The sequence below is a fragment of the Opisthocomus hoazin genome, chromosome 1 (assembly GCF_030867145.1).
Source record: "Opisthocomus hoazin isolate bOpiHoa1 chromosome 1, bOpiHoa1.hap1, whole genome shotgun sequence".
In the NCBI taxonomy this organism is placed as follows: Eukaryota; Metazoa; Chordata; class Aves; order Opisthocomiformes; family Opisthocomidae; genus Opisthocomus; species Opisthocomus hoazin.
Window position 1 is genome coordinate 105755052 of NC_134414.1, and position 16875 is coordinate 105771926.

General features: G+C 45.1%; 1 protein-coding gene across 4 annotated transcripts in view; it reads left to right on the forward strand.

The window, feature by feature from the left end:
- ERG (ETS transcription factor ERG) overlaps positions 1-16875 on the forward strand; it is a 146340-nt gene that overhangs the window by 105889 nt on the left and 23576 nt on the right. For all 4 annotated transcript variants that reach the window (XM_075431955.1, XM_075431969.1, XM_009932652.2 and 1 more), the window contains one exon: positions 7067-7284. In XM_075431955.1, the coding sequence (XP_075288070.1) occupies positions 7067-7284 (218 nt within the window). The remainder of the gene's footprint in view (positions 1-7066; positions 7285-16875) is intronic.

Sequence of the window (16875 nt, forward strand, 5' to 3'; positions counted from 1 at the left end):
ATGGAAACACTTAATAGAGCTAATTGCATGGTATTAATCAAAACAATCTTCCCTCGGAAAAGTTGGTCCTCTCCAAATGTAACTGTTTATTAGAATGTTTTAACATCTGCAAAACACATGCCAGTGTGTTACAATTCATCCTTTTAATGAACATTTTGGTGAAAGTTTTCATATAGCAGCTTTTTGTCTGATTTAAAATGAAAAAAAGTCCCTGTGTGTCAGAATTCCTCGTAGAATGGAGAATTAATTTTTCTCACCAACTGCAGACATCCAACAAGTGATAGGAAACAGCTTAGATCTGAATGGATTGCTGTGTGGAGGTCTAAGCTTGTGCTTATGTATGTATTAGCATGAGATCACATTAAAGAAGAAGTAAAAGTTGTTTACATTAATGAGAAGAAATATCATAAAACGTGTCAAAAAATAGATTATGTAAATGCAAAGACATATGACAAAACTAATTAAATTTTCTTGATAGCAGCGTTATTGCAAGTCCTGCATAGTCAAGGGTAACAGGTCCATTTTGGAGTGTGGGAGCAATGACTTCACAAGAAATAAATGCATTTTACCATCTGCAGCATCTCTCAATGTACCATGAGGGTTGTTGCTGTGTTTGTGTCTCCTCATGCATCCTCTCTTTATGTGTAGTTCTTGCCTGGTGTCCTGCTGGTTTGTGGCTCATGTTTTTCATCATACTGGTGTGCTATTGCCTGCTAGGATTTGAGGGTACTGGCCAGTAAGTTCTTGATTTTCAAAGTATTTGAAGCATTTTTTTGAGCAGCAAATCACTTGATAGATTTTGGATAGCTAATGGGGATAAAAGAAGATCTACTAAACCTTTTCTGTTACAGGGATTAAGCAATAAATCATGGAAATATTTGAAGAAATGAAAAAAACAGAGCTGAATATTTTGAATTATACATATATACACACACATACAATGAGACTACCTGGAGACATGATTCAATTTGATTGCTGTACAAATGAATGGAAATGGTGTCATGTCTAAAGTGGAAGCTGGGCTGATGACATGGAGGAACAGTGCACAGATGTATTTTGCGCACAAGCCAGCATGTTCCCTAATCAGAATTAACTTGAAAAAAGCATCACCAGATTAGAATGGCCTCCAAAGTCTTTTAAAATCCTGCTGCAGTGTTTTTTTCCCCAATAACCTTCAACACAAGCAAGTTATGCTGGACAACTGCACACCTCATTGTCTTCTTTAACCATTTCTTAAGGTTGATCAAGCTTTAGGGAAAAAAAGTCTTTGTCCTTAGTTCCTGACATGCATATAAAGGACAGGTCAGCTTGCATATACTGCTCATGATGGGAACTACTTCAATCACATTTCCTGTAACTTCATGTTTCTAGGCCAAGTAATCTTGCATTTGATTAAGTAAACACCTTTGTCCTAATGACTTTATCCCTACTTTAAAGGCGTTGCTGTACCTATTGTTCTACAAATTTGTCAGCCTGTTATTCTTTTTTTTTTTTTAACTTATCAGTGAAGTATAAGCCAAAACCAAATAGAGAAGCCATTTTGTTCTTTTATCATTAGTACAGAAAGTCCAAGTGAGAAGCCAGGTTCTGCATAGTACAAGCAATTAAAAAATAAAAAAAAATCTTAATGAAGGAACAGATTTTTATGTTCTGCTGATGATGTCATGAGAGGAAGTATGTGAAGAAAGGAAGATGAAATAAAGAAAATACATGTCCAATATTGGCCCCAGACAATAGTGCTAACAGCTGTACTTCACAGACTTGCATTAAAGAATTTTCCTACCTGCCACTGTAAGCTGTATGTGTTGGTTTCTTCATATTACGCTACCCTAGACACTGGTTACTGGAAAAGAAAGGCTTCATTTCTGAGATGTCATGAGAATATGGTATTCTCATGTGAAATGCAGGAAGATGGCCCATCCACTACTAAAATTATTACCATAAAGGTACAAAACTTGGCAAGATTGAAAGGAGCCTTGTAATGCACCTATTTTGTGTTATTTATTAATGTTTGCCTTGCTTTATCCCACTTACTGCATGGTATTGCCAAACTGCTCCAGTAATAGCATTGATATGGATGAGAAAAAAAGATTAACATGTAAATGAGTAATGAAAAATATTTACTAGTAATAGAACTGGCATCCATACGTGAAAAAGCCTTGCCAAACATTGCCAGTATTTATAGTTTTGTCTATGTTTATAGGTGGCCAGACCATGCAGCTGTTCTTCGTGATGGTGAATGCTGACAATTTTTATATTACATTTCATCCAGGAGCTTGCATTTAGAATTATAGCAGAAGGGACATCTTTAAGTCTCTGTATTCAAGAAAAAAATACTCATACTGCTTTCTGTCAGATATTCAGTCCGGTAGTTTGCTGTTAGAGCCTTCCTTTCACAACTTACGTAGGGTTAAGGCTTGAAGGCTTTAGTTAATAAAAAGAAATCAAGGATAGACAAGATGAAATGATCACAGAATCACAGAATCACAGAATAGTAGGGGTTGGAAGGGACCTCTGTGGGTCATCTAGTCCAACCCCCCTGCCGAAGCAGGGTCACCTACAGTAGGCTGCACAGGATCTTGTCCAGGCGGGTCTTGAATATCTCCAGAGAAGGAGACTCCACAACCTCCCTGGGCAGCCTGTTCCAGTGCTCCGTCACCCTCAGAGTGAAGAAGTTCTTCCTCATGTTCAGACGGAACTTCCTGTGCCTCAGTTTGTGCCCATTGCCCCTTGTCCTGTCACTGGGCACCCCATCCTCCTGACACCCACCCTTGAGATATTTGTAGGCATTTATAAGGTCCCCTCGCAGCCTTCTCTTCTTCAGGCTGAACAAGCCCAGTTCCCTCAACCTCTCCTCGTAGGGGAGATGCTCCAGTCCCCTCACCATCCTTGTAGCCCTCCGCTGGACTCTCTCCAGTAGCTCTTCATCTTTCTTGAACTGGGGAGCCCAGAACTGGACACAGTACTCCAGATGAGGCCTGCAAGCATCATGAGGCTTGCATGCATCATGAATGATGCATGCAAGGAGCAGCTGAAGGACATTCTCTGTCTGTTTTGGGGGATACCAAATTATGCCAGTTATTAGACATTCTTGTATAGCTGAGAAATGCTTCATATTTCTTGATGCTGTTTCTGGCTTTCCCACAGTATGAGTTTCACATGAAGCTATATCAAGTTGGGTTAGCTCTGATTGTTCAGCATCACTGCGTCTTGCAAGGTCAATGGCTGCAGAAATGCTTGGGCCAGAAATCCTCATTTTTTAAGATCACCGAGAAGAAGAAAGTCAGCAGTTTCCAACCCTGGACACACAACTCCCACCCATGAGTTGCAGAATACTTTTCCCTGTGTGTGCGGATGTGCAAGTACCATGTATTTCACCTGTAGAGGTTGCAGGTAAATTGACATCAATGGTCCTGCCTGCATTTGACAGAGAAGACAGTCGGTATGACTGCCTGAGTCCTGGCTGACAGGAGCAGTACATGCTAAACATAGTTCCCATGTTTCCCACACTGAAACCTCAATTTCACTTACGTGCGAGAAGAGAAAAGATGGTTAAAGAGCCAAGGAGGAAGTAAGGCTCATTCTAGTTTTGACCGTGTTCTGTAGTTATGCTGAGTCCTCAAAATTATGTAAAAGCTTAAATGGCCAGTTCAGCTTTTTTAATGTGCGCAAGGGAGGGATGTTACATGTCCTACTGTCCTTCAAGACAGGCCAGGAAAGATCGGTGAGGACTCGGAGTAATACGTCAGAGAGACTCACTATCATAGAGTACACATTAATAAGCCTCCCACATAAGGACCGACCCAACAGCATGCAAAGTTGGCAGAAACTCAGTTATTCCTACAGAGCTTTTACAGATCTGTCAGCATGCACTAACTGATAACTAGCAGGATGGAGTACAGATGAGTGTTTGCTATTAAATCAGAACCAAATCTAGCTAGCAAATTGAGCTGTTTTTGTCCGTGAATAACTGGGCATTTTTTGCTGAAGTGTGAAGTCTGAGTCTATCTCTTGGGTTCATTTATGTTTGTCATGTTTTTGCCATAGTCTTTTAAATATTCACACAACCCTTATTAATTTGGCTCATATTTCCAGCATTTGCTGTCCTCCTCAGGAGGTTAAACATGTGTGTACTTTTCCTCTTTGTGCAACACAATAGGCATCCGTAGCACAAGCAATATTCGCAGTCATTAGTGATGCCAATAAATAGAAAACCCATATTTTTTTTATTTACATTTATATTTATCCTAAGTACTCCTAAAGTAGCTTACATTAGGTGGAGTCAGTTTTAATAGGAACCAGAATAAATTTGCTTTGTTTCCCTTGTGTGGGGGAGGATGAGAAGTATATCCATTATGTAGTGTTTGATGCCTGTTTTGAAAAGGTCTATGAGTGAATGGTTTACAGAGTAAAATAATATTCTGCCTGTTGTATTTGCAATCTTGTATCTGCTTTCTCCTGTATAATTCACACTCTCACGTATTTACTGGAGCTAGCTCTTCCGAAATTAATATTTCATTACATGTTTTTTGGTTCATGTATTAGCTCTACAGTGGGGCAGAAAAAAGGGAACTGGGCAGTAAACAGTCTCAGGCGTGGGATGCGTTGTGATCGCCTGGCCAGGCTCTGTGTGTGTATATGTTTTCTGTTTTTTTTCATGAAAACCTTTCACAGACTGTTGAGAAAGAACTTTTTATTTTCCTGCCAGTGTAACATTTTCTTTCTTTAACGCTTGTGATATGATCCCTGCCACTTTACCATCCAAGCACATCAGGTTCCCCTGCTGTCTCTCAGCACAGTGTAGCCAGGGAGCAACCTTTGGGGAGCAAGGGACCAGCAGCCATCTCCCCCTCCCACCTCCTTCAAAAGCAGGAGCCGTCTGCAGGCTTTCCCAGAAATGACTCATCAGAAAAGCCTCAGACCAGCAGCAGCAGCAGCAGCAGTTTTTAGTACCACCGGGTGGGCCAGAGACCCACAGGGGGCTGAGAGGCATGGCGAAAAGGAGAGGTGTTGCTCTGGCGTCCCTCCTGTCTCGCAGAAGCACGTTCACCGCCCCAGAGACCCGAGAGGCAGCAGTTTGGTAGCTGGGCGCGGGCTGGGGGAAGAGCGTGCAAGGCAGGGATGCTCACTGTGGAGTTAATATTAACGGTGATCGCTTGGTGGTGGCCTTTGCACTCAGACGACGGCTGGACAGCAGCAATTAAACGGTGCAGGCCGCTGTCTGAATCTTGCGTCCTGGCCTGGGGCGGGAAGAGTTAGTGTCAGTGATTCAGTCAGGAGCCTCGCGGCATTTGGAGGGCTGCTTGCAATCCTGTTCCCCAAATCCAGAGATTAAGGGGTGATCTCAGTTTTCATGAGAAGTAATAAGAAGAAAGTGGTGTTCCAGCCCTTGCGGTTGCAGAGAAAACTAGGAATATTTACAGAGCGCATCCCGAGGGCTCACAAACCAGGCAAATAAAAAGAATGATAAATGTATACCCCCTTAAAACAAAGAGATACAACCGCTGATTTTTCGGGCAGCATGCTACTGCCGAAGCTTGTGCGAAGCCGTCTCCCGGCAGCCGGCTCCGGGAAGCCGGGCGGCTGCCTGCAGGGTCTTCCCTTCCCCGGCTGCCGGGAGATGGCTTTGCACAAGCTTCGGCAGTAGCATGCTGCCCGAAAAATCAGCGGTTGTATCTCTTTGTTTTAAGGGGGTATACATTTATCATTCTTTTTATTTGCCATTAGGAGCCATGGCTCTGGCTCCTTCCCCTCTCCCCTCCCCGCCGTGTCCTCCTGCGCTGGCAGGGCTGTGCGGTTCCGCTGTCCTCCCGTGGGCCGGCGGCACCGCGGGCCCACACACGCTGCCTCGCCACAGCGCGGTCGCGCGTGGAACACCCTGCCCCGAGCCTGGCCCCGGCTCCCCGTCCTTGGCCCCCGCGCTGCCAGCCACAGCTGGCCGTCTGCCCTCGCCGCGGCTGTCAGCTGGCGTGCTGCACCCCGGGCCTCCGCCGCCGCCGGCCCGCTGCAGGGCCTCGCTCCTCGGCCACCAGCAAGGGCCATATGGGAGGAAGACAGGAGCCCAGACCGGCTCCGGTGGCCGAGGAGCCTCTGCTCAGGCAGGAGAGGTCCCTCTGGCAGCGTCAGCCCTTCCTGCAGCTTCCGGACAGTCCCAGCGGGCACGCTGCCCGCCCGAGCTGGGCTCCCGCAACTCGGCTCTGGATGACGTGGGGAAGGAGTTGGTGCCAATACGAATGTGTGGCAGTGGGGAGAGAGGGCGACCGTCGCTCCTGCTGGCATCGGTCTGGTCTCCAGCGAGCCACAATGGCAGCCACCAAGGGGCCTGGTGGACCCTGCCACCCCCGGGCCTGTAGCCGCAGGGATGCCACGGCAAGGGAAAGTGACGGGGGAGGCCCATCCCACAGAGCTGGAGCAGGATGCCCAGATGGCTGGTCTGCCAGGAGGGGAAGCCATGAGAGAGAGACAGAGGGGTGGCTGGCGGGCACCTCCACCAAAGCTGGTGGTGGATGCTGGCAGGAAGAGCAGGGTCCCTGGATTGGAGGCTGTGCCCAGCTATGTCTCATCTCCCTGTCCAGAAGGGACCTGGCCTTGGTCCCAGAGGAAGGAAGAGGAGCTCCCAGTGAGTCAGCAAGGCATGGCTTTCGGTCGCTTCTCGCAGGGGCGGTTAAAGCAGCAATGGCAGCTCGCTCTTGCCCCTAGCAGATCTGGCCCTCTGCATCCCTGCCTGGGATGCGAGAGGCCCGAGCTTCACTGCCTGTCCTGCCTTCTGCTCCCTCCCAGCTCTTCCTAAGCGTTTGGTAGCCTGCATCTGTGCATCTTCTCAGTCCCTGATGGGAGGGTCTTCTCAAGGGAGAGGTTGTCCTCACACCATACGTGTCAGCGTGTGTGGCACCATGAGTCCTCACCTCCACTGAGAGCAGTGGCATGCCTTAAAGGTAATGAGCATTTAAGCAAGCGACTGACTGTTTGTCTTCTCATGAGATGGACGAGCCTTTTTTTCCTTGGAGGATATTGTAATGTCTGCTCTGAAACACGGTCGTACTGACTTCTCTTCTCTGGTTTGCAGGAAGCGTTATCAGTGGTGAGTGAAGACCAGTCCTTATTTGAGTGCACCTACGGATCACCCCACCTTGCAAAGACAGAGATGACGGCCTCCTCCTCCAGTGAATATGGGCAGACGTCAAAGATGAGTCCGCGTGTTCCCCAGCAAGACTGGTTATCGCAGCCCCCGGCCAGAGTCACCATCAAGATGGAGTGTAATCCAAACCAGGTTAATGGGTCAAGGTAATAAGCCCACTGTTACCATGGCTCAAGTACACTTTTTCTTGTGATGGGTATAGCTTAGCTGTCTAAATCTGTGAATCTAGCACCATTTTAGAAGACCCAAGATATCCCACCTGGCTATCAGCTGCTGTCCCAGAAGCCTACAGGTCTCCCGTACATTGTGGGTGACACCTACCAGCCCCATTCAGGCATTACGTAGGGTCTCAAGTGGTGCTACAGGCAGTCTTCTCATGATCTTGTGCAATACCTTTCTGTGTTTCCTCTGGTAGTGGATAATTTTGGATGTGAGCTTGCATTGCACGCTAGGTGAAAGAGCGTACATTAAAGTCAGCAAAATGTGAGTTTGCTGTACACTGGGGTGACGCCATTAATCCATCTAAGGATGTGGTGTATGTGATCTAACACTCAATGGAAGGTGTCAAAATACAGTAATGTGGGCAGTTGCCTTTGCTCTAAACATAACCAAACAGAGAAGTATAGGAAGTAAATTCTTGTAATGACAGAGGGAGTGAACTATTGATTTTTACTTTTTTATTTACTGTATACATAGTGCCAAAAAGCATAACTGTGGAGTTGGATTTAAGAAGCACTCTCGCTGAAGAAATAGCATATGTATGAAGACAAGTAGGGGAGTAGAAAGGAACAGGCAAAGAAATTAACTCAGCTCAACGGGCAGTAGCCACAGCATGTCAGTGCATTAAATGTTGTCTCAGCGCTTTTTTCATGAATGTCACTATAAAGGAGAATTGTATCGATTCAGTTAAAAGAGTAGTGCAGTGGATTTCTGGATATTGACTGGTAGCTCTCCCAACCATAGGAGCACTCTATGGTATTTCTTCCATCTGAAAAAGCACAATGAAGAATTTTTTTTCGAGGAAACTATCCAAACAAGTGCTTTCCTGTTTAAGATGCCTGACTATCAGAACAGTTTTCCTTAGGTGTTACTGAAGGGCAGAGGTCCAGAGAGTTGTTTGTTCACAATTGTTGGTGATGTACCAGTGAAGACTGTGCGTCACATCTCTGTCGCAAACACCTGCCTGCTAATCTCATCTCCCAGCATCAGTTTAGAAAAACCTCAGCCATGGGCACTGTGGTTACTGTTCACACTTGCCGTGCTAATGTGATGAGCGCCACAAGCAGGGCAAAGTGGTTTGACAGCTTATCACACCTACACTTTTCACTGGTAAGGATGGAAATTGTGCTGAAGTCAAATGAGAATTTCCAGTGAATAGTCAGAGAATTGAGATACGTAGAAATAAACGGTGAACTGAAGTTACAAAGAATTAGAGGAAGTCTACTGGTAAGCCTGCTTATTCTGAATTTATTCAGAACCAATTTCAGTGAGGGTTTTTTTTTCTTTTTTTTTTTTTTGCTAAGCAAATGCACAGATATAATCATAAAAGGAATATTGATTCAAAACCAGTTTCTCCTGCTTCCTAAAATTACCTCTAAGTATTTGTTCTGGCATTTCTGTAAGAGAGCTGATCATAGTTTTTCTCAGTGTAAATTCTGTAAAGTACATTAGAGTGCATAATTAGTGTTAATTGTTAGTGGTAATAATTTGTAATGCTATACATAACTAAAGTCAGTCATACGCAGACTCCTACTCTGACATACTCCCAGATCTTAAGGAAAAGCCTAGATGATACAGATTCATTTGAAATTGTTGGTCAATCACATCTTTAAAATAATCAATCCAGAATCCTGAATTTGCTGTCTCTTGGATTCCTGAAATACATGACTTGCCTGAATATTAGAGCTCAGTTTGTGACTCACAGGTATTTGGCTGTTGCTGTGATGGTTTAAGGACAGAACCGTAGGCAGTAGTACTGTCTTCTATTAGCTGAAACCTTCTCCTGTTCTACTCCTTGTTACCAACCCTGGTAAGGTTCATTCTCTGATTTAGGAGGTCAGGACCCTTCACAAGACCGAAATGTGCGCCCATAGTCAGATCAGCTAAACTGGGTCTCCAGGCAAACCCTGTTGAGGGGCACCTGGGCAGGCAGACGAGCCCTGCCTTGCTGTCCAGAGAGGCCTGAAGGTGGTGTTGTCGGTGAATGCATGTTTGGGAATGCAGCTGGGAGAGGTCCTGCGCTCAGTGGCTTTGCTTCGCTCCTGGGGGCTGCGCCATCGTTGGATAGAAACAGAAATAACAGAGCAAGCAGGGAATAGCAGTGCAGCCACCGGAGCAGAGCATCCCAACCGCAGGGCTGGAGTTCAGCTCCCCATCGCCTGCCTGAACCCACAGTCGACATGCTGCTGCCTGCGTGGCAGCCGAGCTTCAGCAGGCAGGACAGGCAGGCTCGTGCTCAGTGTATTTTATGGCCTGGTGGATGGGGGCATGCGCTTGTCTTAGGGGGTGGCTCGCTGTCCGTATCTCCCAAACCTAAGATGTGTTGACCTTGTATATGTGAACTCAGAATACTTTCCAGGGATGGATAAGCATCCAGAAGCCCTGAACTAAACGGGCTGTTCAGGCATATCTTCATAATGCCTGTCATTTCTCCTTACTTTACGCTGTTTTCTGTCAGTGTTGTGTATGCGTTAGATCACTTAGGGTGGCACTTAGGCTACCTGCACAGCCAGTAGACGGGAGTTGGCCGCTGGTTTGGGCTGCTCGAGTTGCTCTTTGCAAAGAGAGATATCCACCTTTCCTTCAGGGGAATCCTGGTCTCTGCACTAGCTGCATGAAACGTTTGTGCATATGGGCTGCACTGATACTAGCAGAGCAGGCATCTACTTTTGCAAGGATATAAAATCTGAGCATTGGTGGAATTGTCTTTAAATCAAACTTTTTTGATTAGTCAAGAGACAAAATTTTGATTCATACTTTTCCATCAGAACTGTTAATTGTTATAAAGAGGTGGCACCCAGGAGTTGCCAGGGCATCTGGAACCCCAGTGACACACTTTTGAACCATCCTGACCACCTTTAGCACCATTACAGAAGTAAAGACATGAAAAGAAGAAATACTGCCTACCTCCTCTCTAAAAGAGATAGCATTAGGTCTGCCTACTCCATCATTAGGACTTTGAGTTTAGTGAAAATGAGCTGAGCAGCACAGGAAGACTAAGTTCTTGATGTTTCTCTGGACGGCACCACTCAGAGGTGCTTAATGTGGCCATCGTTAGAAAGTGAACAGCTTAGCGGTGGCCATTCTTTCCCAATATCAACCAATGTATGAGCTGGCACATGGACTACGCTGCCGGAAGGTGCTGTACAAGCTACTGCTCTGAACTGTACAATGGTTTTGATCAGAACACTGGTTTTCTAAAGGGCACATTCTGACTGATAATATAATGGGAAGAAATGTAATTCGTTCTACATTAAATTAAAAATAACCTGCAGCATTGGACGCAGGATTTCATTTGTTAATCTTGGATTTGACAGCCTCCCCTACTGACAGAGCAATGTGGAGTTGCTAACTGGGGAAAACAGGAAAATTCATGCTTCACTTTTGTTCGTAAGACATGACATTATGCTGAAAAATAAACAAAAAAAAATCACTTATAGACTACCAAAGATAAGAATAGATTAACAGTACAAAAAAATTCATACACATACTGGATGCTTATGCTTAACACAAAAATGAAAAATTATTATTGTCATTAACATACACTTTTTATTTCATGAGAAAATTATTGTTTTATAAGGCTTAACACATGCCCCAAAAAATAGATCTTAGTATTACAGTTTTAATGGAGAACTAATTTTGCCAAGTAACAAATACAAATATATTATGGAATTTCTAAAACTGATGTACATGCATCCATGTAATATACGTAGCGTTAATACTTTGGGAATTGTGATGACTTCTAGTATGTGATATTCCTGCCAGTTGTAGAAAAAAGTGTGTCTCACTCAAGCGTTGCATAAAATGGAATTACTTATCAGTAACATATTCTTGCTAACGCGTCATAACAAGTATTCTGATATATTGATTAGTACTGTCAAATTGGAAGTCACTACAGGTCAGTATAATACACTACAGTATAATACATGCATCTCTTACAAATCCGAAAACCATTTTTTCCTTCCTGAAGTCCCACTAGGCCTTTGCCATCTGTATGTTGGTGTTTCACTGGTTTCCTGACAGATTATCTGCTGTTCGTCACATATATAATATCAGCCACAATTTATATGCGCAGATTAGTGGCACCCTGCCATTCTGTAGGTTAGTTTGCATTTTATTTTCTGCAGAAGCCTTCCCCATCCTGCTCATTTGCAGTCCATAAATTTATTTCCTTAAATTAAATGCTCAGTTCCTTAAAATGCTTCGTATGTTAAAAATTAACACGTGCAGTAGCTATACAGCTTGGAGCTGCTTTTCGTTTTTAGTAAAACTATACTTTCTCTGTTTACGCCCATTTTAAAATCTGTGTTGTCCCAAAGGAGTCTAAAATACCACAGCCACACTGCAGACCCACAGAAGTTCTACCTCCAGGATCTCCAAAGTATCCTCTCCAGTCGTCTTCCTACGGGAGATCCTGGGTCTGGATAATACAGTGTAAAGAGGATGCCAAACAGGGTAACAGACCCCACAAAGTGGCAACCAGGGAATAGTTACCTTTTCAATTTTTTGCTGTCCGGCTCTCCCTTCTCATTGTGTTAGGCTGCTTCCTGGCCATATATTCTGTGATCTGGAAGGGGGTATAAAATTTTAGGAGCACACTAAACCTCTTACATATCAACAATTAAGTGCCCACTCAAAGCAGAAATGTACTCACTCTGCTAGGACTCTCCCCAGATATACTTTGGCTGTAATTGCCCTACATTAATCTCAAAACTTAACAGTCTCAAAAGTGGCATTCCTGTGAATACTGAAGGAATAACATTAGAATGAAACTAAAGGGTTATTTTCAGTGTGCTGCAGAGGGATTAGCTACACCATTTTCTTTAACAATAACAGTATTTTTAAAGCTAAACCCTGCTGCACAGCACCAGAAAATATAGCCTAAGGACCTACCTTAAATTAAATAACACAAGAAAAGTTTAAATTAAAGCTGTCATTTACCTGGCTGTTGTTGCATATATAATGCAGATTGTCACAGGCGGTATCAAATTGAGTTTCTTCAAATCGATTAGGTTGGTACAGCCATTGTATTTCTTCCAGGTACATAAATCTAATGAGACCTTTTGTGCCACCATATAGTCAGTCTTTCACCTGAATGTAATAATATTGTTTCCTGCTATTTATTGCTCTTGAGTCAGACCAAGAGATTCACCCTGTTACAGTAAAGCACTATAATATAAATCTAGAGATTGCATATGTCAGACTGTTACTTACTTTTCTTTTTATTTTTCTTTACATATTTTATCAAATTAGGTATGAGCAATTCTATTAAAATGAATGAATGCAATTCGTGATATGCATTTAGGGTGAAACTCACTCCTGTGGAAATGCTCTCGTGAGACCCTGGGTACTACTTAAACAACTTTTAAATCCATGGATTGCTCAGTGGTCTCTGAATATGCTCACGCATGGGGGCTCCACCGTGTCAGTGGGTGGGACTATACAGAGGTAGCTTGTAAGAACCACATTTAATGTGTGGTGGGTAATCAATCTTTTTAAGGGACGCTGAAGTGGAACAGAGAGTCTTATTCAGGCCACAGATAAATTTCGTTTGCCATGAGCAGTGTGATGATTTCATTGAAAAAGCATTTTGAAAGTTAGCTGCAGTTAAAGTACAGCAGAAGTTTTCCAACATCAGCTTGGCTGATACCGAAGTTTTAAAGAAATGCCAGAAATAATTAGTTGTTATTAAGATTTAATCATGTGCAAAATGTTGTTTTAAGTGCTACCAATGGTTGCTCAGAAACCATTTGAGAATGAAATTATCACTTAATGTATCTTTTGTGCTGGCTCGTTTGGGAAATACCATTTTTCTTTGCATGTTGCTGTCCTAAATTTTCATCAAAGAGCCTCTGTACTAGCTGGGTTGAGTGCATCTGACACACAGGAGGACTTTCCAGAGTCCGAAGTGACCTCAAGTTTTTGTTTGCTTTTTTTGCTTTTCCCCTTGATGTAAAGTCTCCTAAGTGGTAGCTATTTTGTGCTATACAAACCAGAAATTTGAACGGGTGTCCCTTGAGGTACCTTGTGCAGTCCAGCCATGTGCCAGCTGACGTGCCCAGCCACTGCGGAGGGAGCATTCATCCATGTGGAGCATGTGGAGCATATGGAGCTGTGTATCGCCACCACGAAGGAGCCATCCTTCTCCCAGGATCCAGGTGGATGTGCTTTAAGCTGCGTGAGGCACCCTCTGCATTATGCTTCAGTCTGTGGTAAGGTACTGGTGGATCTAGTTAGAGCATTACACACCTTGCGTGTGTCCAGCACATGGAGAAACAGGGCTGATCTGCAGTAATCACCCTGACATCACTTGTTTTTCAAGGACATGGCTTTTTCCATCCGTGGAGCACAGCCCTGCAGCTGAGGCTCGGTGCCACCCCTTCCACATCTGGTGGTGTACCACCGGCATGCAGCCCTGGTATTCTTGGTAAACCTCGGCTCAGACTAAACAGCAAGCATGGTCCAAAACCCATGGCAGTCGATGGGACTCTCTCCTCTGTCTCCAGCAGGGCTTGAGTCAGCCCCTGCGTCAGTCCACAGCAAAGCTGGGAGACCTGTCTTAAGAGGATGACTTTCCTAATGCACTTACTGGAGCTGCCTATATGAAGTGAAATTAATCTTGGGTAAAAAGATGTGGTGTTAGTTATCTCAGACTGATAATTTTTTTTTTCCCACTGACTGGGTGGTTGGTGCAGTGGCTGCCTACCAAACTGGAAAAACTGCAAATTCAAGACCTTCTCCGTGTAGGGCTTTATGTGCGACTACTTTCAGAAGTTCCACTTTACTCTGAAAAGCCACCAGCTTGACGTTAGTGCATGTGTGTGGGTGTGCACAGTGTGGCTCTTTTCTTGAGGTGAACATGTTGCCAAGGAGAAAAACAAGCCTAGCTCACCACTACTATAGCTACTTCTTTGCAGCTTTTTGGGGCGTGCTGCACTGGCAGGTGCTAGCTAAGAAGCTTTCCACTCTGGGATAATGTGTTCATTCATCACTGGCATGGTTACATTTTGGATTGACCACGGATGCTTAAATTGTGTGCTTAGCTTCAGGGGTTTAAGAGGGAAATGAGGGAAAGCCAAAATTTCAAAAGTGCTAAGCAACCAAAAGCTCTCATACGGGTAGTGAAATATAAAATTAATCTTCCAATAGTGACATAGGACCCCACAAGAGTTATGATCACTGTCATTACTTATGACTATTGCTCGTATTACTTCTTTATTTCCAGTACAGTATCTACTGTGTCTAGAGCGTTCAGAGCCAGAGGTTGTGGTGTGCCCCTGGGCTGGCACGGCACAGGCACTGTCAGTAGGTAGGTTGCCTCAGCGCAGTTGGCGATGAGTCTTCTTCTTTCCCCCTTCATTAGTAGGTGTTTAGTTTTGATCAGCGTAGTATTAGTGGGGGTGTTCAGTATTTAAAGTTTGGGAATAGCGTTTTAAGATAAAGCAGAAGGCAAATAAGAAAAAGTGGCTAATCATTGACATTACCATTTCGCACCCGTCAGCCTCACAGCCCGATAATGCTGATCGTGAAAATCAGTAGACATTCCTCAGACATGGGGGATTACAGTTTCCATACAAGATGTCACTTCTGTTTATGGCTGGCATGCTCTACATCGCTAACTTTCTATACGATCTCTGCCCACAAAAGACGGCATATGTGGTTTGGGAAGGGCCCCGTCTCCCAGCATTTCATATTTTATGAAACCACAAATACAACAGTCTTACAAGCTCTTGAAATGAAATACAATTTGAGAAATGTAATCCATTACCATTATAATAGAATTTCTATAAAAATAATAAAAGAAAAACAAGAGAAAATACATCCTGAAAGTTATAGGCCAACTGGGAAGTCGTTGTGGCTTTGGCCTAGCTATCACCATGTCAGGCTTCAGCCTTCTCTCAGGCAGCAATCTAATTGTAAATTATGTATATACAGAACATCGTTTCTTAGCTTTGGCTTTTAGTGACCCCCTTCCCTTCTTTCCCTTTCTTCACTCCAACCTCACACATAAGAAATATTGAAGTGTTTGCACTAATGGAGAAATGACAACGTGCAGTCAAACTTAAACCAGCTGTTTCCCCACTCTGTGAACACAAAGAGCCGGGCCGGTAATATTTATAGCTTGACTGGCCTCTAGTGAGCCAGACGCTGACTGCCTTAATTTGCCATGATGGCCTTAAGGCTTGAAGCGGCTGCGGACTGCAAGATAGCCAGGGAAAGTTAAGCAAAAAAAAAAAAAAAAGAAGAGAGAAAAGATTGTTTCAATTAGCAGAAGTTATTGTTTGATTGAAAATGAACGGCTGCTGCATATACAACTCAATAAACAAGCATCTTTTGTTTTGCTTACAGAAAGCCAACGACGTTGCATGTGTTGGCATGTGGTGTTTGCTTTCTCCTTTCGCTGGAGGAAGGAACCAGAGGCACCTCTGCATGCCACGCTGGGGCTTCTCTGAGTGACCCCAGGGCAGGTCCCACGCAACCCTGAGCTCCTACCGACCTGAGGGCAGCCCACGTCGCGGTGTTTGCCCCTGCTTTGGACACTGAAGGAGTGTGTTAGCATGTCCCTGGCCTGCTGGGGCTGCTGAGGACCGGTTTGGTTGCCCCTGCATGGCCCAGCATGGAGCAGTGCACCTCCATGGCTGTGTGGGCCTGTAAGGACTTCAGTTCTCCCTTTTTTTCTGTTGTTTTGTCTTGTGAGGACTGCTTTTGACGCTCACCGTATAGCAAAGATAAACAGACTGTCACTGTGGCTTCAGCATCAGCTTAAGCTGGCTTTAGCTGGCGGCGCGGGTCCCGAAGGGCTTCCCTCCCTTCCACAGACCTCAGCAGCTCGCTCCCACCCCGGCTGTCCCCTTTCCTGTGGGCGAGCATCGCCTTCACGCAGCCGCCCTGCGTGGGTGGGGGAGTGACTCGGGTTGAAGCCCAGCACGGAGTTACTCACCCACCCATTTATTTACTTACTGCAGTTCTTGCTGGGGAAGCCGTTCCCCAGCCCAGTTCACTCAGCAGTTGCGCGAGAGCCTGTCTGAGCACCCCGGGGGTGCTTTGACCTGCGTGCATTTTCTGGTGCTTTGATGCCGCTGTTACGCTGGAGTCCTCTGCAGAGAATTTTACGCTGCCTTCACAAGAACCCTTGGAAGCGAAAACCTCTGTCTTCCCTTCAGCAGGTTAAGCGCGGTGGTGCTCATGCAGCAGATTTACGGGCAGGTGCCTGCACGGGGGTGGAGGGCTCGGTGCGCTGGCAGGACTTGCCCTGGTGTGTGCACAGAAGAATCTGGGCAGCTGCGTCCAGCTGCGGTGCTGGACGATGAGTGCATGTAGTGGAAACCGAGCTCTGCCAAAGCAAGCGCTGGGGCCTCTGGTATCACCACTGAAAGCGCTTTTCAGAGTCTCCCTTTGCAACCGTGGGGATCACCGCTGATGCCAAGGAAGCAGCCCCCAGCTCTCTGCAAAGCTCCAGCAGCTGGGGAGCATGGGCTCCTTCTCACCAGGGAGGGTCGGGCTGTCCCCAGTGGGTG